Source organism: Pithys albifrons, chromosome 14 (assembly GCF_047495875.1).
Source record: "Pithys albifrons albifrons isolate INPA30051 chromosome 14, PitAlb_v1, whole genome shotgun sequence".
Taxonomy (NCBI): Eukaryota; Metazoa; Chordata; class Aves; order Passeriformes; family Thamnophilidae; genus Pithys; species Pithys albifrons.
The window spans coordinates 18,409,868-18,435,346 of record NC_092471.1 but is presented as its reverse complement, the minus strand read 5'-3'; the positions used below and the strand labels follow the sequence as shown (position 1 = coordinate 18,435,346).

Sequence of the window (25,479 nt, the reverse complement as noted above, 5' to 3'; positions counted from 1 at the left end):
TGTGCCATGAGCTGTTCTCCCCAAAGCAGAGACCAGCTGGCAGCACCTCTAACCACGTGGGAGGCTCCTGAGGGCAGAGCTGTGGCAGGTGCTCTGGGTGGGGGTGCATTTGCACCCTCAGCACACTCAGGGCTTCACTGTGCACCCAGCCTGTCCTTCTCCTCTAAACTTTCATATCTTCTGGTTTTAAAGAAACCAGGGATGGCTCCACCCTGCTGTCCAACTGCAGTGCTATTTACCACTCGGAGAGGAAATCCCATGTCACAACCCCCAGGAGCCCAAGGAATAATGTCCGGAATTCCTTTATCTGTGCCTGGGCCTGGCTCAGGCTCTTTCCCGTCTCCTAAGTGTACACAAAGATTTCTTTTCTTTTGTCAAGGCAATGGGCCCAGATTTTAATGATGGTTTATGAAAAAAGAAAACACTTTGGCAAGACTCAAGAACAAACATTCTCTGACTTCAGACCCCTTTGTATTCAAGGTGAAAAGTGACTACAAAGAATAAGGAAAATTGAATCACTGGTCCTTGCCCTCCATAGTAAATTTGACCTCCACTGTTTTTACAGAGTCTAAAATTGGTGTCCTGGGCTAATCAGGGAAGTGATGTGATAAGCCTCTCTCCATGGTGGCTCTATATGATGATTTGCTTTAAGGTGATCCAAATGACTTTTTGGGAATTGCAGGGGTTTTCCCCCTCAGCTCCAAGGCTCCTGTCCATGTCTGCATTGCCCAACTAAAGGTTGTACTTATCCATTTGCAGGCACTGTGAATCCTTCAATCCTGAGGGCAGTGCTGCCCTCGGATGAGAGGGTGGGAAGGACTGAGATGTGCATGTACTAAAGTGCCCCTCTGCACATGATCCAGAGCTCTGGCCATTCCCTGCAGACCTGGTGTCCTGCTCCCACTACAGAGACCAGGGGCTCAGTGGCTCCCTGAGACATCCTCCCAGGGCTCCTCTGTGGGGACAGGAGGAGCTGGGAGCCCTCAGGGGTACCCACTGCCATCCCAGCAGCTCTGGGTGCCCCTGCTCTGGGTGTGCCACCCTTTGCCTCCTCCCAGCCCCACAGAACAATGCTGGGTGCACCCTGGACCACCAGTCCAGGAGACAGGGGAGGGAGATCTACGGCAGGAAGTGACTGGGAGCAAGGAAGTTGCAACAGAAATCTTGGCACCAGCATTCTGACGGAGGAGGGGGAAGCAGGCAGGAGAAGGAATCTTTCCAGGAAAAGAACATTTGTATCAGATACTTCCAAAAATAAAATATCATCTTGTCAGAGAAATGTTCTAAATATTGGCAGCACTGCCCTGGTTTGGCTCACCACTCTTTTCAGCACTCTTGCAAATCCTTTTCAAAGAAGTGTTTATGATCCATCAGTCTTGAGTCCCCCCATGCAAAAAGAAGAGCACATGCCAGCGGGGGACCCCAGAGCAGTCCCAAGTGATTCATGGCACCCTCTTCCCACTGGGTGCTGATATGAGGAAGCTGACAGCCTTGTTGCAGTACAAATAACTCACCAGCTGCAGTTTACTGGCTCTTTATTTATATTCCTACAGCACACAGGCAATGCCAGATGTGCTGCCCCTGATTCATGTACATTGTGTTTGATGTCTCTCATCAGAACCAATCTTGGGCTAAATCCAGCAACTAAACTGTTTTTTGGGGAGATAAATATTTAGGCAAGTCTGTGATTGGCAAGAACCTGTTCCTCCCTTTGCATCCCTTCAAAGCTGACATAAAGGTGGCAGCTCAGAGTGGGAGCACGTCACGGGTGTTGTCTGCACGGGAGGAACATGGTGGGTTCTCACTGCCAGGGAAACCAATCTCCAAAGGAGGGAGAGGCTGGCAAGGGAGGAGCTGCCAGGGGCTGGAACAGGAGCATTTGCACAACATTGGGTCTGTGTGCTGGATCACAGCACCGAATTAGCACCTGCTCTTATCTGAGCACCGTCAGGCTCTCTCCTGTCTCTGGGGCATGACAGACAGTTGGAAGGAGATGCTGTCGTGGACTCTGCCTACAGAAGGGGATAAATTTCACTGCTGGCCCTGCCTTTTGTCAAATGTGGATGTGTGTAATACTCTGGCCTGGAAGACCTGGTGATTGCAAGGCTTGATTTCCCTTTGCCCTCTGTTACAGTCCACAAAGTGCAAGTAGCAGAAAGGTTTCCATGCTCAGTCAGTGTGTGCAGAGGCAGCATACGTGGGGTTTGCCTTGCTGGTTGAGAAGCTCACTTATTTCTCCACTTACTGGGGGAATCTACACTACATGAATAAATGCAGCAGTGTCCTGAGAACAGTCTCTTTTTAATTCTTTGGGATCTTCCACAGTTCCCACAGCTCTGGCTTGCCTGTCCTGCCCACATCACAGAATTCATAGAATCATAGAATTCACCAGGTTGGAAAAGATCTTTGATGGTAGGCACTGTTTTGGCAAGAAGCCTTTCCAGATCTGATCCTGCAAGGCTCAGGTGAAGGGACTGCAGGAGAAACTGGGGCTGGCTCTTGCCTTGTTCAGTGAGTGATTTCCCTGTGGCACTGCCCACATGCCAGTTAACCCTGGCACTGCCCTGCTCACAATGACAGTACACGGTGCTCTGAGCTCCTCAGGGAAAGCCTGGCTGTGAGAACTCAATTCATGCAAATCAAGTAAATTAGTCCCTTCCTTTTCCCTGCATTGTCACTCTGTAGTCAGTGACAGTGATTTAAGGCCACCTTACTCAGGATTTGGGCTTTCATTTCACAGCTTCTTTACTTGCTCTCAGTTTTCCAGTCTGTGCTGCAATGAGGAGATGAACCCACTTACTACAAATGATCCAGGCCAATATTTCCTGCCATGGATCACAAATCTTCCTACTCTCATGTCAAAAGGACTCATGACATCACCAGCACTGTCCCAGAAGGGGAAACTCCTTCCTCTACAGACATGTTCTCTTTATTAAGTTGCTGCAAAACTCTGTTCCAAGGAGGTGAAACTGCTGTGCTACAAAAGGAGAAGGCAGTTCCCAGTGTCACCAGCCCAGGGGCTCTGACCACAGGCATGTCTGTTCTGGGAAATGCTGGCTTTGAGTGCAGGTATTACAGGGTGTTCACAGCACTGAGATCACTCATAAAGGAGGCAAACCCCACAAACTTAGCACCAAGTACCCACATTCTGGGCAGGGGGGGTCAGGAATACCTCCCTATTTTGTATCTTGCCTGATATGTCTCTTTGAACGAGGTCAGCAGAGATTGTTATTCCCATCAGAGTGTTGCTGTGTTGAAATGTGGAATTTTTCAGGAATTTTTCATTAATGTTGGCTCTGGCAGATAAAATACTGGCCATGCCAAAGACAACATGCTTGGGAATATGTTGCTCTTGAGCACCAAGATACCGTCCCTTAGAACTGCAGTTCAGACAGCAAATGGATTGCCCCAGCTGACAAAGAGAAAAATAGCCATGAAAACTGATAATGCCCAGGAATTTTGGTTTACCTTTGCATTTCCATCTTCATTAAAATGCCAGCATAGCATATTCCTGTGAACACTCACTTTTGTTGTTCAGTTTTGAGTGAGAAACTCTTTGGTAAGAGATTAGGCAATTGTAATTCTAGCTTGGCCTGGGCGTAAAGATCCACTTTCTAGCACTTTAATAGTTTGATCTTTTTTTGATGGCTTAACTACAGTGAAAAGAGAAACAACAACTTGGGCATGTGTAACTGAAGCAGTGGCTGAAGGAGTTCAGGAGCCTTTCTGGGCTGGTTTCACAAATGCATTTGCTACAGGGTAGGAGAGGAATTCATAATGACTATCACGGATAAACCCAGCCAACCCTAATCCTAACCCTACACAGTGCCCAGGTCCATCACCCACCTTAATCCTAACCCTGCACAGTGCCCAGGTCCATCACCCACCCTAATCCTAACCCTACACAGTGCCCAGGTCCATCACCCACCCTAATCCTAACCCTACACAGTGCCCAGGTCCATCACCCACCCTAATCCTAACCCTGCACAGTGCCCAGGTCCATCACATCACCCACCCTCATCCTAAACCTGCACAGTGCCCAGGTCCATCACCCACCCTAATCCTAACCCTACACAGTGCCCAGGTCCATCACCCACCCTAATCCTAACCCTACACAGTGCCCAAGTCCATCACCCACCCTAATCCTAACCCTACACAGAGCCCACGTCCAGCACTGACCCCATCTGGGCTCCCTTTGTCCTGTTGGCTGCTGTCCTACCAAGATGTCTTTGTACCCTCTGCACACAGAAATGTGTACTTAAAATAAATAAAGATCTGCTGCTTGGGAAAAACAAAACACTTTCCAAGGAGGAACAATGTCTCTTTTTACCCTTCTTCCCACCCTTCCTCAAGACAAAGGATTAACAAATATTAATATAAGCATTAGAGCTTTGGTATTGAGGTTTGAAGTCTGTGAAAGGGGCTGTCTTGATTGTGTGTGTGTATCATTCATCTTTTGTTTTCTGCCCAGCTATGCCCACCCTCTGAGGGCCTTTGGGGGTGCAGGTAAATACTTTGCCCAAAAATGAGAATATTTTTTGTGGATACTGACACTTAAACCTTAGCTGTAGGTTTGGGGAGGTGCAGCTGTTGTAGCAAAACATCAGTGGCTGAGAAAGGACAAAGCCAAAATGATGATTAATGATAATAATGATGACAATAATGATGATAACAATGATGATCATAATGATAATGATGAGGAAGAAGAAGAAGAAGAAGAAGAAGAAGAAGAAGAAGAAGAAGAAGAAGAAGAAGAAGAAAAGAAGAAGAAGAAGAAGAAGAAGAAGAAGAAGAAGAAGAAGAAGAAGAAGAAGAAGAAGAAGAAGAAGAAGAAGAAGAAGAAGAAGAAGAAGAAGAAAAGAAGAAGAAGAAATAGAAGAAGAAGAAAAAGAAGAGGAAAAAGAAGAAGACAAAGAAGAAGAAGTTGCACTTCTAAGATGAATTGCAAGTTGGCTGCCAAGGGGGTTTAACCTTGCAGCATGTCCATGGGGTTGGTAAGTCATTGCTGTTCTATGCTGCTGGAAACCAAAGACAGGTAAGTATCTTCCTTGAGGTCACACAGGCACCTGCAACCCAGCACAACTCAGAGCTCGAGGAAATTGGCTCCAAGTTGTGTATTGAGCTCCAGGATCATCCAGGGAAGGAACTTTCTGGGTGTCTGCAGGAGCTGGAAGGAGCTGTCCCAGGGAATATCTGGTGTGCAGGGTAGTGTCCTCGCCTCTGAGGGTGGCCAGTGGGGCAAGCCCGTGGGGCAAAGAGGACATAGGGGTTTATTTTGAGCCCTTGCTGTATGATGCTTAACTGCAGCTCTCTCTTCCTCCCAAAAGTGTGTGAGTTCCAGAACAAGTGTGCTCTGAGACTGGGGGGGTTCTCCTTTGGCTTCCCAGCATCGATAAGTCCAATACTCCCTTGCACAGCCTGACATCTACAATCACCTGATTTCCACTGGGCTGAAAGCAGCAGCAAAGCCAATGTGCTGGAGGTGTGTGAGGGCTGCCTTCCTCCAGGGAGGAGGGAAACTCCTGAACATCAGCACAAGCCCTCAGTCAGTCACACTCCAGGCTCATTAACCAGCTCTCCAAGAAGTAGCTTCGACAAAGATGTGCACAGGGGAGATGAGAACAGACTCTCAATCTGGAATCCTTTAACTGTAAAAGACACTCAGCAGGGGAATCCATTAGATCAGGGCTGAAAATTAGCTTTGCAAATTTGTCTGTGCCAGAAGACACAGGCAGAATGAAAACCAAGAGGCTTCTTGGAATACAGATGCAATTGGAGTGACACTGCAGCAATGTGTGTGTGTGCCACAGGCACTCCACTTTTCAGACCAAGAGGCTGAGGGAGGCACCACAGGAGAAGAAATTCGAGAGAAAATGTAGCTTTGCAAGGCCTGTGCTTCACCGCCAGCGATTCCTGACAGCTCAGGCCAAGCCTATCACTGTATCCCAGTCCTAATCCTTATAACCTTAAATGCCTCCATGGCCTTGCAGCTTCAAATGGCTTTTTCTCTGGTGATGGAGGTGAAAGATGAAAGAAATCTACTGCAGTTCCTGAGCTGGTTTTCCTCTGCAGAACATCGATCTCCCCGTGCCTCCAGGGAGGAAGGGAAGTGCTAACCTCCCTGATTTACAAACAGCAGAGGCACAGCAGCAGCAAACACACCTGTGCTGCAGAGAGGAAGACAATGCCAAAGTGCCCAAAGCACAGAGAGCTGAGTGGGCACCCACAGACTGTGGAGCAGTTCCTGCAGGGACTGGGCAGCATCCACCCCAACCAGTGCAGGGAACACAGCTGGAATTCCAGCAGCCATTCCTCACATGGAGATTCTGGGTGTTCCTCCATCACACCCTGCTGCAGGCCCTGTTCTGGGGTGGGTGCTGCCAAGGCCAGCACAGCTGTGCCCCAGGTGAGCCCCTCTGTGGGGTGTGCCAAAGGGCAGGTGGCCAGAGCTGAGTTCCTTAGCCATGGTGGCTCATGTCCAGCCCACCTGAGGTCCTGGTTGGTTTGGAGCACAGCACCTGGCAGCAGCCCCCCTCAGCTGAGCCAAACCCCACACACCTGGTCCGGGCCCTCTGCTCCTGGAGCTCCCACTCACTCCAGGAGCAGCCCCCAGGGCACCATCACATCTGCCCAAAGCACTTCCACATCAGGCCTCAGCCTCTCTCTAACGAGACAACAGTTCAAGGCAGAGGAAGACATCAAACCAAATGATGCCTGAATTCATGTCCCTAAGAATGTAAAGGAAATGCAGCCTAAATGCACTATACAAGCACAGAAAGTTAATGTATGCTCGTTATGTATCAGCCCATTGTCCAGGGGAACCCTCAGTTTCCTCTTGGGATCTATAATGAATAGACCTATAAGAGAATGTTGTGGTGGCAGTGATTTCTCTTTTCCTACCATTTAACTTAGAACAATATAGAATCAAAACAGAAAGGCAGTCTTTCAAAGGCTGCCAGTACAATACACACTATAGGACATCATTCCAACCATTAAGCTGAGGAGCACGAGGGAGACCTTTGCCCTGTGTATGCTGAGACTCCCTCCCAGTTCATTATCTTACATTCTGCCAGGAGATCAGCATCCCAGATACTCTGCCTGCATCCCACCATGCCCAAGTGCCACTACTCTGCTCTCACTACCAGCAGATGTCAGGACCAGAACTGAGATAAGCAGAAAGAATTTAAAACAGGAAAGATGACTAAAGGAATTGGGCTGTTCTGGGCTCTCCTCTCTCTTTTTAAGTCTGCTCAGCTTAGCTGTAAATTAAAGGAGACTTATGGTGACACCAGACAAGAACAGATATATTGGTCAGTCCAGGAACTGAAGAACCAGCAGCCCCAAAAAACGACTCTGCAAAGCTTTAGCTGCCTGATCCATCAAGGTGAGGTGTTTCTCCTGAACCACAACGGTGAGGGTGCTAATGATGTCAATATTAACTGTCTTTGCTACTCCAAGGATGCAAGAGGAATGCTCTGGAAAAGTTTAAACATCCTGTCAGAACTGTCCAGGAGCTGTAACAGCAATCCCAGAGTCACTGAATGAAGCCTTTGGCATTTCCCTTGTACACATTGGATTAAAGATTAAAGATTACTCCTGGCCTTTTGTTCAGGTTCACCAACAAGGTGATCTCCACCTCAGCAATCAGAAAGCATTTTCACACGAGTTGTGACACAAAAAAGCAGCAGCAGCCACCTGAGAAGGAGGAACAGTGACAGCACATCCCTCCACCTCCTCTCTGCACAAGGAGAACATTTTTGATAGCTTTGTCCTTGAAGGACACTCTGCAGCAACGTGAGCTGCCCTGGGCTTGTGCAGACCCTGGGCCAAATACTGTGCTACAGGTGGCTCTGATTTATGCTGCCAGGGATTCTCCTCTCAGCTTTCTGTCCCATTTCTGGCCAAACAGATTCTACCCAGTCATTTACCTTACAATGACCATTGCAGTTTTCCCAAGCCTATTTCTGAAAGACACCTTTTATCTTTTTAATATAAACTATCTTGAAAACAGGATTTTTGGTTAAAAAAGGCAGTTAAATCAGGAAGATGTTGAGACCAAAATGTTTAGATCAAGTGGGCAGACCAAGGGATGTCCCAAGCACAGGTAGGCACAAAGGCAGATGTCAAAGTTGCAAGGCCAGACCACAAATCCAGGCAGAACTTCAAAGGCTGCATTCATGTTTTAAAGCAGAGTGACACTGTGATATTGGAAGAGAAAATGGCCTTGAACTGTGCCTATGCCAACTCTCCTCCATGGAAATCAAAACTAGCTCAGCTTTAGCTTTTCCACTAATCTCACTTTGAGCACAGAATTTTCAGCTTTACGGCCCTGATTTTCTCATAAGTGCAGGACAGGTTTGACAAACGAGAACTGAGATTTATACCCAGACAAAACTGTCTCCTTTCCTCTTCTTTTGTCCTTCTGCCAGAAATCCTCCAGAAAACTGGAGATACTGTTGTGAAGAATGTTAAAACAAATTGTGCACATATTCTTGGGATGGGAAAAGAGAAACCTTTCTCTTGGGACCATCAGCCTGCACTTGCAGACTTGTGGGATGTTGTGGTGTCTGTCTGTGGGTGCCTGCCCTAGATGATATTGAGTGCCAGTTCTGACATGCCAGATGGGAAAGGAGGTTAATAACTTATCTGTAATAACAATATAGCAACCAAAGTTATGCCCAAAATTCAATAGAGAGCAACTTCAGTAACCAGAAGAAAGCACACGAGTTCAGGATTTATTAAATTAAATTCATAAGGGCATCTCACCATGTAGGCTTGAACATTACTTTGCAAACACAAAGTAGACAACAGCAAAGAAGGCAAAGTTTGTGGCTAATTTATACCATGGATCTGAATAAATAGACTGGACCAAGATAATCCCATGTCTCCAAATTATTATTATTATTATTGTTATTGTTAGTAATAATAATACTAACAGTATTACTGTTAGTAATAATAATACTGATAATAGTAAAGATGATGATGAAGATTATGATGATGATGATAATAATGATAATAACGATAACAATAACAAAATAATATTAATATTAATATTAATATTATTATTATTAATAATAATAATAATAATAATAATAATAATAATAATAATAATAAAAACAACAAGGACAACAGTCTCATCAGCCTTGTATAGATAATGACAGAAGTTCCCGATGGGACTGTAGGGTACAGCACTGTCTGGAGCCACGTGGGGGAACCCTGGCCATGCCCTGCCCAGCAGCCTCCTGTTTTCCTGAATTCACCTTCCCAGACAATTCCTCCATCCCAGGAGTTGTGCCACACTGGGACTTTTCTGTGGACCTGCACTTCTCCTCAATTAGAGCAGGGCGGTATCATCCAAAGTGAGCTGGAGAATGAAGTTCATGTTTATTTGACTCCTTGGGAAAGCCATGAGAGAACAGTCCAAGTGGGAGCACAGCCTGGAAACCCTGCAGCAATTCCAAACCTATAAATACATCACCCTGAAGACTTGGTTTATCTCCCTGTTGATGTATCAGTGGATTAAGTAATAAAACTGTTAACAGAATCATTAGTGACTTCATGGTAACCACTGGCTTTGCTTTCCCACAGCCCCATGGTTTGGTTATACTTCGAAAAGTCAGCACTGAGTGGGATGATGAGCTGTGAGAAATACCCTTTCAGAGTGAGGAGGGCCAAGTGCCTGGAGCTCACAGCCAGAGCAGGCTCTGCCCCAGGCACAGGCTGCTCCCTTCCTGCTGACACAGCATTTGGGGATTTAATCACTCTCTGATAATGCCTATTGGGCCAAACCCTGTTCTCTTGCCTTACTCAATGGAAGATCTGCCAAGACTAAAGGAAAGTTGTTTTATGATGAGAGCCTCCAGGAGCCTGAGCAGAATGGGATCTGGGCAGCCAAGGCAGATGTGAGGAGAGCAGCAGGAGCGCTGGGCTGAGCTGCCTCACACAACTGGATGTTGCTGCAGGGCCAGACACTGGCTTTCCATCAGCACTGGAGAGTAAGCAGGTTCCTTTCCTCTCTCACAGTGAAGCAAATCAGGATTTTCCAGCAAGATTGGTAAAATCTCTACCTCTATAAGGCAGGCAGTGGGGGAGCAGCTCTCAGTCCTTTTCTCCCTCAGATTCTACCACAAAAGGTGTAAACAACCATAATAAAATAAGTGTTCTAAGTCAAACAATGGATAATTCAAAGACAGGCTATTGTCTTCAGCCAAGCACAGCTTAAAGCCCGTGAAACTCAGAGGGAAAGTTTGTCCCGAGTGCATGAACATGAAAAGAAAATAATCCAGACATCATCCATTTGTAGAGGAAAAATGTGGCAGGCCAAAAGGTTACCTGATTCTCTCTGCTTCACACCATGTAATGGCTTAAATTGTGTTTAAAAGGTTCTCAGGCTGACATCAGTGTTTACATTCACTTGCATCATCCTTTAATTGTAACAAACCCCTTCCAAGCAGCCACACTCACTGTGCTGCTCAGTCCTGCTGTGTCATGCAGCAAGAGCTCCTTGCCTGGTGTACATCCAGGAGAGGTCTGGAAAAAGCATTTCTCCCCACACCTGTGAGCTGCATTAGGATTTCTACTGATAGTCCTCCTGGATTTAGAGGCAAAGCAGCCCCTGTGCTTCTATGAAGTTGTTTCCCTCATCTTTGCAAATGAGCAGCTGCATGAACTGGGGAGTGAGGCAGCAGTGGGGCCCTTCCCTAAGCACAGGGGGATGCACCCAGTGCCCAGTGCTGGACAACAGAGCACCTGTGGGTTCCTTTTTTCTGCAAGAAAAGATAGAGACCCTGAGGTTTGCAGCTGATAATCCCCAGTGCTTTGCTTCCCTCCTTTCAAACACAGTCTCACGGCCCTTCCTGAGCCGAGGGGTTCCGGGCAATCTCTTCCAACAGGCATTTCCTGCTGGAGGCTGTTGTGGTTGGGATTGCCCACGCCATGGACTTCCAACAGCTACTGTGTGGGCACGTGGGATGGCTCCTGTGGGAGCCACTTCGGGCAGCTGGAAGAGTAAGTGAGGAAGCAGAGGGGAAAATCACATTTTATGGCTCCTGGAGGACACACGGCAGTCGGTGTCTGCACATTAAAGCTCTGAAACACCGACCCCTGCACAGCCCAACCCAAAAGTCAGGGCAGGATCAGCTTTCAGGTATGATCCCTGTTGCTGCAAAGGGCCAAACTGAGCTCTCCTCCGTAGCTGGGAGGGGGCTGAGGAGGAGAACTGGCATTCTGGGAGGCCCCACACCACTGGAGGGTTCTGGGGACTGGGAGGAAAGTGCTTTAACTCCTAAATGATTGCCATTCAGCACTGATTTCAGCTAATAAGCTATGAGCTAAGGGAAAACAGGATGAATGCCTCACAGATCAGCTGCTTCTGTGTGTTTGTGTGGGGTGGTGTCCCTGTGAGCAGCCCCTCTCACTCACAGCAATGGGCAAAGCAGCCCCGTGGTGGTTGGTGCCTTTTCTGCAGACTGACCTTACTGGATCTGTAAGCAATAATCCAAGGTGAGCAATTTCTGAGCTGTGGGCTCTAAGGAAGCAAACATTTTGGCAGAGGCAGTTTAGATTCATGGGGACTTTGTAAAAAATGAAACAGGTAATGACTAGGTCAAGCTTCCTTGACCCTCAAATCAAGAACAATCCCAGCAGGGCTGAAAACTCCCCTCTCCACTTCCTTGGCAATCATGTTCCCACAGTTCAGAAAAACACAGGAAGATCTAAGGAAACCTATGTGGAAATGCAGAAGACAAAGGCAAGAGACCTGAAAATAGAAGGCTAGTCCATATATTTCCTTTACATTCTGGGTCTGAGCTTAGTTTTTGGCTGAGTTTTGAAACTGGGGGGGCCATACCATTTGGCCATTCCCTGCAGGGCACGAAGGAAAAGTGGCTTGTTCAGACTTCCATCCTTCACAGGGTTAGAGGAACTTCTTTCCTGGTTGCTCAGTAATGCCAGGATTCTCACTGCTAAAAGCTTTGTGGTTTAGAGCCACACCAAAGCCCTGGGCACTGGTTAGACACACACCAGGCACGAGCTGTGGCTCCTGCATTTCTAGATACTGGGGGCAAGACTTGCAAAAACGACTTCTTGTAAAAGTTCAGTGCAGCAGGAACACTTTGTGCATCTGCTTGAAGAAAATGAGAAATTCAGCTGCAAATCCACTTTGGCTTGAGAAAAATCTCTGCACCAGGGCAGTTGTACAGGCAAAAATTCATTTGGGGACAGAGAAGAGAGACTGTGCAGAACCCTTTGTGGAAGGGCTCAGAAATTCCTCTTGGCTGTTTCTAATGTAAAAATTCAAGGAATCCTGAGCCCTGAGGGGAGTTTAGGAGACATCCAGGAAAGGGGGGGAGAGCAGGAGAGGGATGGAGGATGTCGTGGGGACAAAAAGTATGTGCTGTAAAGACAGACTAATCCAAGGACTTGGAGATGAGGGTATTGGAGTGACTCATAAAGATGCCCACGGACTTACTCACTATCCATCATGAAATAGTTCACAGACTTACTCACCATCCAACAGAATGCATAGTTGTGCTACACTGTTAGTGACAGACTAACACAGAAGTTAATTGCACAGCTCAGCTCCCTCAGTCTGTGCTTCACTGCTTACATTTCCAAACCCTTTGGAAGGGTGTCCAGCAGTCAGCAGTGAGGAATTTGCACAAAAGGGGCAGCCAGCAGTTTTGCTCATCACAGCCTCCTAGACCAGGCTCCCTCCCTCCCCTGAACCTCCCTGTTCCCCACCTGAGGCAGCAGCTCCTGGACAAGCCTCCAAGGCCACAGTTCGTGCAGAAAGCCCTGACTGACGTGGTGTGCTCCAGCCTTGCCTGGCTCCTGGGGATTGCAGGCTCTCTGCTGCCCAAGCCCTGCTCCCTGGGGCAAGTTTCAAGCAGGCACTTCCATTAAATGCCATTTCCAGGTAATAACCTTGCCTGGTTCACTTTGGCAGCTTCTACAATTTTCTCTGTGGCCTTAAAAAGGAAAATTAAAGAAGTGCCTGATGTGGTGAGAAGATCAGTTCTCTGTTACACACATTTCATGTCAGCAGATCTGAGTGGCCAGTTTGTCTTGGTGGCTGTGACTGAGGACAGTGAGATGCTCTTCCCGAAGGGAAGCACTGGAGGAACAGGAATGTCCTGATTGGCACTCAGAACCTTCATGTCCTGTTAGTCATCTTTTCTGAAGGAAAGCACCAGGGACACATTTATCTCATTCCTAACTGTTGTTTAGATACTCCAAATATCTTTTAATTACTTCCACTCATAATTCCCATTCCAGTGCCATCAGGCTGGTTTAGAGAGAAAAGGAGAGGTGAGGCAAGACTGAACAGAGGAAACATCAAGCTGGGCAGGTGAAGTTTGGGAGGGCTGAGCTTCAGAGTCCATCTCACACTCACTGGGAAAGTCAAACGCCGTGTCCTGGAAATTTCCTGTGTACTTTTAAAAAATGCAGGTTGCTGTTGCTGCCCCCCAAATTCTTTTGCAATGTAAACTGAGAGCAGCTTCTTTGTTCAGCCTGTCCTTTGCTGATGATCAAGTGACCCTTGCTGCATATACTTTGCAAATGTCCCTGGAAGCAAAATATGTGTCTCATCTCAGAATAAATACAGCACAGGGCAGGTGTTCACCCTCCTTCAAGCTGCCCTAGCAATTTGGGAGACAAACCACTGACTGTACCAAAGGGATCTCCTGTTGTGGTTGGAAACCTTTTGCCCTTGTGAATAAACCTGCCAGCAACATAAATATTCTATCTTCAGCCCAACTTAATATATTACTTCAAACTCGAGTAGGTTGAGCTATCACTTGGCTCAAATATTTCATCATAAAGTGAGCAATTTCACCCAATGGAATGTGTGAAAGGACAGAGGGAACCCAAAGTGTCCCCATTGCTCTCACTCAGATCTATGTGTATGAGCAGCCCAGTGGGGAAATGCATGCAGATAAACCTTTTTTACAATTTTCCAAGGAAATATTAAAATTCTTAGAACAGAAACCTTCAGCAAACAACTGGTTGGTGTTCTCAGCCTTCTTTTGGGCACGGTGCTGGCTTTGAGAAGTTCAGGGAGTATTCAGAAATACTTCACATTTTTTTTCCTTGCCTTAAATGGATGAATTAGTGTAAAGAGATTTCCAGTTGGTTTTGAATGTGGCAGCTTCAGCAGGAGGCTCATATATCACCATCTTAAAAAAAGGCTTCTCTGCTTTTTATAACATTTTCCCACAGTGTAGCAAAGGTCTAGCAATAACACCAATTAGGGGGCACATTTTTGGTTTAGTTGAGCCCATGCACAGCCTGCACTGTCAGACACCCCATTCTCCACTGCTCAGCACCAAGTGGCTCAGGGAAACCCAAAAGCAACCCCTCAGTGCCTCTCACTTTGCACTGAGCCCACTCATCCCAGCTGGACACAGTGATCATCCCAGCTGGAAAACCAGGAGGACTCCAAGCTCCTGAACTTCTGACTTAACTACTGATAAGTGGTATAACTAAATAAATTGAAATATATGTTAACAAGCTACATTGCCCCTCCAGCATATTCTACTTGTAGAAGATGTTGTATAATTAAACAATAAAAAAATCCAATTTCAAACGTGCTTTACTTTCAAAGGGATTGGGCAGGACCTAATTTTTAATCTTCAATCTTTAATACTTTTCAGTATTAAACCACTGAGTTTATCCCAATACCTGAAAAGTTACTTGGACTCCTCATATATTAAAAACTTGATTATAATGTCAGGGGGTAAAAGATACCAAATTCTTCATGCACAATTTAAGGTGTCACTCATGTAAAAATTTCTTTGCAGATTGTTTTTCAAAGAGAGGATTATTAACCATCCCACTCCATACCTGAAACATGGGCTAGTTCTTGGCATCTGCACAACAGTTACTACATCAAAGGTGCTGAGCAGAAAGACCCTGACCAGTACTCTGAGAAGTTGAACATAAGCTGCGTAATAAGAAAAAAGAAAGTGGAAATTTAATTATTCTTTTAGAACTGTCTTAGGAAATTTAAAGATGTATTTAATGTTGTACTTTATAATAAGGTGTGAAATTATTGGGATGATGTTTGCATGGTCTTGCTGAAAACACCAAACAAGTCAGGAGTTCTCTAAGGGAGATCATCCTTTGAGCTGGATTAATTTAAAGGCCAGAGTTTCACTGAGTTCATTGTTGGAGAGGAACTTGGAGGGAAAGGTGGCTGAGGAGTTAATACCTGAACAGTTTCCACAGTTGTACCACTTTACTTCTATCTGCATTGCAGATGGAATTGTTTGGATTTGAATCAGTCAGCCTCTCCAGCACAACTCTGCCTGACTTTGGCCACAAAGATCCCAGAGAAGGTTTGACCCACAGCCTGCAGGACAGATCCAGGCCTTGGGAGGTCAAGCGGAGTTTCATCGAGTTCTTTGCTGGAGGTGAACTTTGAGGGGAGGGTGGCTGAGGAGTTAATACCTCAATAGCATCAGTGCTATCCAGGATCCTTAGACTTCCTGGCCCTGTCTCCCTTTGGCTTCCAGCCTAATTAGGGCACCCAGAGACTGTGCTAATATGTTATCTCTTCCTAATGATGGCCAAGGCTCTGACATCCCTAGTGCTGCTTCCAAGTCCATCATCACTCTTTGCCTACAGGGACAGTTAGTGATGTGCCTTCCCTCCTTTGTCACAGGATGCAGACATTGCCTTCTCTTGGCACTGCTGGAAAAATGAATTTGGACCAAATTCCAAGGTTATTAGGGCCAAAATTACTAGGACAGGAATCTGATGAGTAAGGACCTGAGCAGCCCTGCAATGTGGGCAGCACCTCTGTCTTTTCACCCACCTTCTCAGTAACACACTCACTATATAGTGTACAACTACACTCCTGGAGCCTCAAGAACACGTTCCCTCCCATCTCCCAAATACTGGCTATTATCCTGATCCACAGAAGTCTGTGGTATTTATGCCTTTGTGGACTTCATGCTGGATTTCTGGTAATATGCCTTCTATGGGCACCTTTCACAGCCTCTCCAGGTGCTGGAGCTCCAGAGCATGCAGCTGCTGCTTCTGCACGTGTCAGCCAGATGGAGCTCATCTCAGGAGGCTCCGGGGGCTGCGGGAGCTTCCCACACCATGCCAGGTGCAGCTCAAGGTGCTGGGGCTGCTGTGGTACAGGACTGACTTCCCTGGGTTCACATGGGCACCTTCCCTGAGTTCATGTGGATCATGAGGATTCCTGCAGGAAAGGGGCTCCTTTTCACCTGCCAGATTTGCTGCTTCAGCTTTCCCTGGAAAAGCTGGACAAGCCCTTTGGAGCACAGCCACAGACCTGGCTGTTTATTCTGCAGGTAACTGTGGGGAAGGTACTGCAGGGGAGATATGAAGTTCACTGGGACCTGCCAATCAGCTCCTTTCTGCAGAGGGAATACATTAAATCCCTGAATGAATCCAAGAAAATCAAGGACAGTGATGCTTCCCAGTGTTTCCAGAAGCTATCCTCTTAACTATGAAAAGATTATAATATGCTAAAGCACCAACAGCAGTGTGCTGTGAAACACATCCCCCCTCCAAAATAATAAAGAAGCCTTTCTGTCAGAAGGAATTCCCCAGTAAACAACAGACCATCTTCCCTCACACAATTTGCAGCGTCATGAATGAATAGCTCAGTAATCCAGCAAAATCCTCATGCTTAATGAGATAATGAAAAGTCATATGGCAGATGGAAAAGCTCTTCTAAATCTCATTAACCTGCCTCTTGGCTCTTCTGATATCAGTGAAAATCGGGAATAAATCCGGGGGGGGGGCAGTCTATTTACTGCAAGGAAACACACTGTTTTTGGAGAACGGGGAATCTAACCTGGCACCTGGGCTTGGAAGGGGAAGGCGCCAGAGAAACCATGTGAATAAAAACTGAAGTATCCAGGAATCAGGAAGGGAATATCACAGAGGATTTGTGTTTGCCCAGTGTTGGTCCCCACAGCTCTGAGGTGAGCCCCAGGACCAGGGTAGCCCAGGCACCCCCAGACACACCACAGCTCCTCCTTTCAAAGCCTTTGTACCTCAGCTCTGCCTCAAATCACCGAATACAACCACAAACCCTGCCACACTGAGGGGGAAAATGCCATAAATCGGTAAATACCCACAACTCGCTATTTCCAACCGAGTGCCCAGACCTCGAGGGGAATAAACCATTCAAATGCTGATCTTTACATGCGGCGCCTTCAAGGAGGCGTTTGGGATTTTTAACCTTTATTTCCAAAGGTGAGTTTTACCGGAGCCCCGAGGTGTGAAACCTGAGGCGTCTGGGCTGGCTTTGGGGGCAGAAAGGCGGCACCTGCCCAGCGGGTCCCGGGGCACGAGGTGGGTGCCCCCTGCTCGGGCCGGGGAGGATCCCGAGGAGCGAAAGCAGCGTCAAACAGCACAAAAAGCATCCCGGAGCGCTCTCCTCAGGCACCCCGAGGGACGGCAGCGGCGGGGCGGGCACGGGGCAGCGCCAGGCGGCTGGTCCGCTCCCCGGCCCCTGCCCTGCCCTGCCCGTGCCTCCCCGGCCCTGCCTGTGCCCCTGGCCCTGCCCGTGCCTCCCCCGGCCCTGTCCATGCCCCCTGTCCCGTGCCCTGTTCCGCAGGTGCGAGGATGGGCAGGGCGAGCTCTTACCGTGCAGCAGGAGCAGCCCCTGAAGGGCACAGACGGCCAGGACGGCGCTCGGCCTGGGCAGCATCGCCGGGGCCGCTCAGTTCTGAGTCCCGTGCCAGGCGAGGTCCGCGATGCGGGACAAGTTTTGTTTTCCAGCAATAAGCTTGTGGAAGGCTGCGGGCTGGCGCGGGAGGGGAGGGGAAGGACAGGGCGTGCAGGAGTTCCCACTTGTTGATTCCAGTTAAATTGTTCTTTCCATTCACTGCTTCATCCTGGGGCTGCAGAATGCCTTTGCCTTCCTTTCTTCGGTGCGAGTTCTTCGTTTGTTCTCCCCCCACTTTCCCAATAAGCTTATTCCTCCTTTCCCCCCGTTTCTCCAATGCCCGAGGTGCCTGAGGGGAGCGGTGCTCTGCAGCAGAAACTCCCCAGCCCGCCTGGCTGGTGCAGAGGAACTCAACGGGTTAAACAGGGAAGCAAAAGCACCAGGAAAAGTTTGGCAAAAAGTTTCCTCCACTCAGCGAGTCGCTGCTCCCGGCAGTCCTTCGCCTGGAGTTTGGGCTAAGGTGGCTGTACTGCAAAGTCCGCTCCTGGCGGTATCTGTCCAGGGAGGTGCAGGTGCTGCGGAGCTCGGCAGGAAGGGCAGGTCTCTCGGCTGCAGAAGGGCAGGAGCAGCGGGACTGCGGCGGCCGCACCTGGCCCTACCTGCCGGGGGGCACCACGCTGTGCCCGGGGCGGGCGGCGGGCGGGCAGCGGGGCTGGGGCATGGCCGGGGGCCCTGGGCGTGCTGCGCTCTCCCTCTCCCCACACCCCTCAGGGGCTGCTTTGCTTTCGCTGGGAAGTTTGATGAAAGCCTGAGATTCTTTATAGGGACAGGAAAAAAAAAAGAGGAAGGAGAGACGTCACCAGGCGAGGCAATGGGACCTCACTCTCTCTCCCTCCCTGTCATTTCACTGAGCTCCTGGATTTCCTGTTGCTGCTGCTGCTGCCTGAGATGGGGCAAAGAAAGGAATCCCTGCGGCTTCCTAACATCGTCTGTCCCTGAAAGAGGGACCTGCGGGAGCATCAGGTGGCAACGTCTTGCCCCTGTCCTGCCCCCGCTTCCCCGAGGAGCAGAAAGGTGGCATCTCCCTCCCGGCTCCGGGGCTCTCAGGGCTCCAGGACACTGGGAACGGCAGCGCAGATGGACATCCGCTGAGGAACGGGGTGTCTTCCAAGAGCACTCTCTGTGCTCTCCTTCCCGTGGTGATTTACCAGTTTGGGGTTCTCTTTGTGCCACTCACTGCATCCTGCTGGAGTGTCATCTCCATCCTCCCCACCCTGCTGCCACTGCTGTGCATCCCTTGCTCTTGGGGTGCATAGAAAGTTTTCTGTTTGAATAAAAAAGTTCAGGTAACCCCAACAGTGTTACTGTTTCTATAACACAACTGTCTCCCTGATGCCTCATGGGCTGCTCACAGCAGCTGTGTCACCTGAGCATTATCTCCAGGCACTTGGGTGTGGACAGATCCACCCACACATCGAGGCTTCCAGCCTGGCCACAAGCCTTTGCTCTTGCCATGCCAGGCAGGATTTTGGCAGGGATGGAAACATTTCTTAGATCACAGAATATTCTGAGTTGGAAGGGACCCACAAGGAGCTTCAAGTCCAGCTGTTCAGTGAATGGACCCTTCAGGGATCGAACCCCAATCGAACCTGATCGAACCCATAACCTTGGCATTATTAACACCAGGCTCTAACTAACTGAGCTCATCTCAGGGTTAATTATGAGCAGTCCTGCCATGGTGGGGAGAGTGTGATTTTGACAGGGGAGATGCAGTTGCTTCCCCTTTACCCTCCACCCCAGGAGAGCAAAGTCTTTTCCTGGTTCAGGGCTGGTTCAAGCCGCAGATGCCTCCTGGGCCAGCACAGCTTCAGCTGCAAGGGTCACAAACTGTGTTTAGCTGGTGCCAGGTATCCCAGGAGATGTCCCAGAACATATAAGGGGCACTTCTGAAAATGTAGCCAGCACCTAGGTGAAGGAGAGAGAGTTATCCAGTCTCCCAGGGATCTCTTCAGCTGGTGATGTCTCTTCTTCCTTTTCCCTTTTTTCTTTGTGCCCATATAAAGAATCTCAGGCTTGCATCAAACTCCCCAGCACATGCTCTATTCACATACCAGTTACAAGGCTTTTAACGTGCACAAGCCACAAGGCTACACTGATAATGAAAGAGTGGTGGAAGCTCTACAGCCCCCACGTAGATTGATCTTCCCAACAGTGCCACAAAGGAGACACTGGGGTTAAAGGACCTATCACAGCCTTACAGTAAAGCACTGTCAGTCCTGTGGCTCAGGGATGGGGTTGCTTTGCAAGTTTTTGTTACTCTTGTTCAGTTTGTTTTGAAAAGAAGAGAGAGACAGCAGGTACATTTAGACCTTATAGAATATGTACATCAAGGGATTTAGTGACACTGAACTGTGCTCAGGGTATGATAAAATTTTTCATGCCTTTATCTAGCCCACTCCTAAATTCTTGTTGTAGATTAAGCCCAGATGAAGGTGCTGGGAACAGGTCTGTGTGCTACACAAAATGTGCTGAGCAAAGGGAGGCAAAGGTACAGTTCAGAGAGTTACAAATCCAAAGGAAAATTGGCACTTCAGAAGATTGGAATTGACATCTGGGACAGAAAGGTCATGAATTCTAGCAATAAACTGAGCACAGAATAGCCTCAGATATTTCTAGGTCTGTGAACACGAAGCATCATTTCTCATGCACAGTGTTACATCAAGAACACTGTTCTCAACATCTCATGATGTTAATGCTGATTTTCATAGAAATGCCCAGATCATTCTTAAGGTGACAAATTCATTTTCTACATCTAAAATGAAACTTCAGAACATACAACTCCTCCCAGATCTGTGTTACAGTAACAGACTTCTAAATAGTTCTGGGTAATAGTAAAGGCCAGTCTTACAGGAACTTAACTGGGGAATGAAAACTCTAACATAGCTGCAGGACTGTAGTTTATTTGTGGTTTATGGGGAGGTGTTTAAGAATTCACTGGAGGTTACTTGCCAGTTGAAAATAAATTGTGTTTTGGTTGTGTAATGCCCCAGATAATCTTCTATCTGTTGATAAATGTAATTGATCTTTTAATTGAGATTAAATGCATCTAGTGTGTGGTTTCACAAGGAATTCAGTATAAGAACCTGGCCAAGCAGTCCAAGGAACTATTTTTAACTTTTTATTTTCTCCCTCAAAATATACAAAATAAACCTCCACAGTTGTAAGAAGTTTTTTCCTGAGCATCTTCATGTGCCTGAAGCAACTTGTTAGAGCTTTTCCAAAGCTTAGCACACTTCCCTGACACAACAGCATGTTCTGTTCATACAGATGGGAAAAGCCATTTGCTAACTGGACTATAACCTCTTCATAATAATACAACTCATCTTCCCATGACAGTTATTCCATCTGAGGAACTCAAAACTCTTTACTAATATTAACAAATATCTCAGCCTCACAATACTCCTGGGAATTGAAGTAGGCCTAGAAAATGTCATTTAACTTCCAATTAAGTGCTTTTAGCTTTGTACAAACACCCAGCACTTGTATCAGTATCACCATACCTGAATAAAAATAGTCATAACATAAGGGAGTGAATGTTGCTGTGTCTGGTGAAAACACCAGAGAACTGGGATGGGAAGCAACGACCTGCAGCAATTTGGACAGAATACCTGGGCTGTGTCCTCCCTGAAGCACTGTGTGCTTTGTAGGACCAAGGCAGTGTAATTAAGGTAGTGCATTAACTGGAGACTGCCCCAAGGATTGCCTGGCCATCCCTTGGAGTATCTCCCACCCTTATGGCATTGGCCGGACACAGGATTACATGTCAGCTTGACAGGGAACAATTCCAGACCTGCTTCCCTTTGTCCTGCTCCTCTGCTGCTGCTCATCCTAAGCAGTCTCGTCTCCAGGAAGGGCAGCAGAGGGAGCGGCTGTGGATCCGGGTCTGGAATTGCATCCTCCACCGTGTGCTGGTTTTAGCCTTAGGCAGAGGTAAAGTGTCTCCAGCCCAAACTCTGGGGCAGTCACTGGGCTGCTCTGCTCAGTGCTGGCAGAGATGGGCTCTTCTGGCTCATCTCATCTGTGCAAACCTCAGTTTCACAAACCTCCTTTGGCAGGTGCCTGTTTGCCTCCCTCAGCAACAGAGAGAAGAGGCAAGTTTAGCCTATAATCCTAAATTTTAGTGGGTAATTCAGCCCTTCTTCTTCAGGTGGATGCACTTTGATGCCTTTCCTCTCAGCTTGACAGAAAGAACCCCAACAGAAGCACGTTCTGCAGGGCAGGTTATTCAACCAAGCAGCTCCTGCCTTCTTAGCTGAGGAGAGCTGTTCACTGTGCTGCTGAGTGCTGCCTTGGGCTGCCAGAGCTCAGCTTGGCCCACAGAAAGGGGAGCAAGCGGAACATGACAATGCACTGAAAGACATTTTTCCATGTTAGTGATCTTCGTTTCAGTGCCTGTGGCGGGGGGTGGTGGCTCCCTTTAAGGACAGAGATTGTCACTGTGATGTGTTGTATCCAGTACTTTATCACCTTCCCTGATGGACAGTGTTCCATGCCATGGAAATTCAAGGAAGAGGTGGTGAAACAGGCAGGACATTGAAAATGTGTCTTGTAGTTTGCTGCATTATTCTTGGATAAAACGCTTCCTGTCCCATGAATTCAGCTGTTACTTATTGGATGTACAGGGTGCCTTGGAGGCATATTCTGACCTCCAGGACACACAAGGGGCTGGCTCCCTGTGGGTATGGGTCCTTAAGCCAGTAAAGAGAAGCAAAGCCATCAGTTCCCAGGGTGCACAGTCCACCCCCAGTCCCACATCCCCCCACACAGACAGTGGCATTGCCAACAGGAGCTGCCCTAATCCCAAGGAGAGCTGCAGAGCCCTCACTGGGTGTGCCACTGGCCACAATCTGGGCAGGCTGTCTTTGATGCACACACATCCTCCAGTCCCTGGGGATCGAAATCCAAGTTAACGTTGTCAGTCTGTGTGCAAACAGGGTGGGGAGCCTTTGGATGACAATATTTTTCACTGGAAAATGGCACGTTATCAAAACAGAAGCCTTCCGTGGGAGTTCTCAGTTTGGAGTAACTTCTGTCAGGGATGCAGTTTCTAGGGACAGAAAGCACCACCCAGCCTTGCCTGCAACTGGTGACCTGTGTGTGCAAGGCTGGTTTCAAGTCACAAGCCTGATTAGGTCATAGAACTGCCCTCTCCCATCTTGCTGGAGTCCTCTGCCTCACAAGTCCACTGGCTGTCCTTTGCTGTTCCAATCAGCCTCTTGCAGACATGTTTGCTTACTTTTTCCTTTGTTTAGAAAGAAAAAAAAAAGGCTTCAAGAAAACCCCATTTGGCTCAAACACAGAATGGGAACAAAATGTTTCTCTAGCTGAGAAAAACATTTCCTGCCCAGCTTTGTGGAGGCACACAGCAGTGCACAGGCTGTGGGGAGGACTGTGGGGCAGGTTTGTGGTGCCTTCTGCTCCTCTGGGGGATGGCAGCTCCCCAGGCAAGGGCAGGAAGCACACACAGCCATCAACAGAGCCCCTGTGCAGCTTTCTGCTTTATACAAGAAGGGAAAACAAGGCAAAGAAGGGTTTCATGAATCACCCAAAGCACAAAGCAAAGCTGGAAGAGACTTGTCTGTCACTTTTAACAATGCAAAAGTATAAGTAAAGTAATATATTGCAAGCCATTTTATTTTTGGTTAAAAACTGTCAAGAATGAGGAGTTTTCCCCTGGTTTTCCTTTTACTCAGCTCTGCCTGGCATCCTGGTAGGCTCCTCCTTGCCTGTGCAGTTGAGAGTTGTCACTGCTTCAGTCCCAGCCTGTCCTGCTGCTCTTCCCTCTCACAACCTTCTTGCACTTGCACTGACTGCAGGTGGGGACCTCACTGAAAAGCTTCTCAAACCCATGTGTCCAGACACCAGGGGAAAGCAGCACGTTTCATCCTTACTCTGGAAACACAGGACATTAAAGATAAGGAATATTTACCTCCCATTATATAGTGCTATGAGCTGTAGTCTGTTTCTTTAAAATTCAACATGAGCAGAACGTGTGATGTCCCATCTCTTTGTGTTTCCTCTCTGAGGTTGTTTTTGAGCATCTCCTTGTAGCTCTTTGACTGAAATCCTTTGTAACTGAGCCTGCCTGGGGAGATCCTCACAGCTTATAAATATAATCTAGGCCTTAGGCCCGTGTGGCTCTTTGGAAGAATTAACTGGTTTGGAGCAGCAGACAGACTTCTGAGCCAAGAGTACAGAACAAGAGAAATGCTAAGGAAAATAAATAGCCATCAACAAAAGGAGACAGGCACAGGGTTTGATCACTGGTGTGTTCTGCCAGAGTCTGTGGCAGAAAGACAAAGGTATGCACCTAATGGAGAAGAAATCCATGAGCCAGGTTTCATCCACACAGAGCATTTCAGGTAGGAAAAATATTCCAACCCTTCGAGGTACCTTCATCCAGACCTTCTCCCTGCCATGACCTTCCTCAGTCAGAGGCCAGATTTCATGGGAAAGGTTTGCCTTTGCCAGAGTATGAACTTCAAAGGGTGAGAAAAAATGGGTTTCATCCAGCGACCAAGAATGCTCTTTTTATTTATTTTTCTTTGGGTTCTAATTCCCTCTTATTCTCTTTCTGTCTTTGGGGATAAAGCAGGATTTTCTTACCACTGAGACTGAGAAATGTGGTTGATATCCATAGTGCTCTGCAGACATTCCCCTTACACTGAAGGTTTCTGCTCCCGTCTCCAAAGCACCACTGCCAGGGAGAACTGCCTGACTCCAGTAGCAGCAGTGGGGGGAGAGAAGCCTTAGAGGAAGAAAAAGCACAGACAGGCCCTGCCAGTGGCCAGGCAGAAAAAACCACAGGCAATCCCAGAGCTCTCCCATTAATGCAGACACCAACCACAGCAATCACAGGAGTGTTGGGGTTAATTCAACCAACAGCCCAAGGCTGGAATCCTGTGCTGGGAGCTTCTTCATTTGGCACCACAGAGGCATCATGCCCCAGTTTATCACATAGGACTTAACATTTACCAGTCCCCAGACTGAGGCTTTTTAAAGGCCAAAGTCAGGGATGCTGCATTTTGGGATCAGCCCTTCTGGCCTATTTTCTTCCCTGTTTGCTGCCTCTCAGTGATTGCAGTAACCACAGAGCAGCATCTGGAGCAATGTAAGATGTTCCCTTCAGCACTGCCCTGGAAGGCCAGTGGGGAGAGGCCGGGACAGCCCCAGATGTCTCACTCTGCAGGGAGGCCATCCAGAAAAGCCTCAGCCCTCAGCTGGAGACCCTCTGATAATCTTGCACTGACGTGAATGTCATTCATCATGGCACTGTTTTTTCTCCCCGTTGCATATGCTACAAGAATATGCTCAGCACTGCTCTCATTGAGCTGCCACTGCTCTGTCAGATTTCACAAGTAAATGCTTCTTGTCTCCATAGGATGAGCATTGGGACCATCACTGGGTATACAGTGGCTCCAAAGTACACCAGTGAGAGCTCCATGACTCAGTGCAGCCAAGCCCGTGAGGCAAAAATAGCAGGCTGGTGTGATGAGCTGATGGGGGGAATCAAAGAGACAGTGTCTACCAAAACTAAAATGTCTGCAAATGAGCTTTCAGCCACTGCAGAGCCAAAAGAAATGTTTCTTCCATGGACTTATTTATTTTCAAAATCTGAAAGGCAGCAGTTGCTAAAGACAAATGGACATTGTGCTGAAGGTTTTAGAAATGAGATGTGGTGGCACAAAGACACTGATAGTGGAACTGCCATCACTGATCTTCATTGTCCAAGCCAAGAGGGACTGATTAAAAGCTTGAACTAAAGCCGA

At 47.8% G+C, this 25,479-nt stretch overlaps 1 protein-coding gene across 3 annotated transcripts in view; it reads right to left on the bottom strand.

The window, feature by feature from the left end:
- Window positions 1-18,446, bottom strand: part of LOC139678330 (vascular endothelial growth factor receptor kdr-like) — a 137,379-nt gene extending 118,933 nt beyond the window's left edge. For all 3 annotated transcript variants that reach the window (XR_011699014.1, XM_071569065.1, XM_071569066.1), the window contains exon 1: window positions 17,629-18,446. Coding sequence is in view for 2 of the 3 variants with exons in the window: in XM_071569065.1 (XP_071425166.1) it covers window positions 17,629-17,692 (64 nt within the window). In the remaining variant the exon portion in view is untranslated. The remainder of the gene's footprint in view (window positions 1-17,628) is intronic.
- Window positions 18,447-25,479: the final 7,033 nt, after the last annotated feature.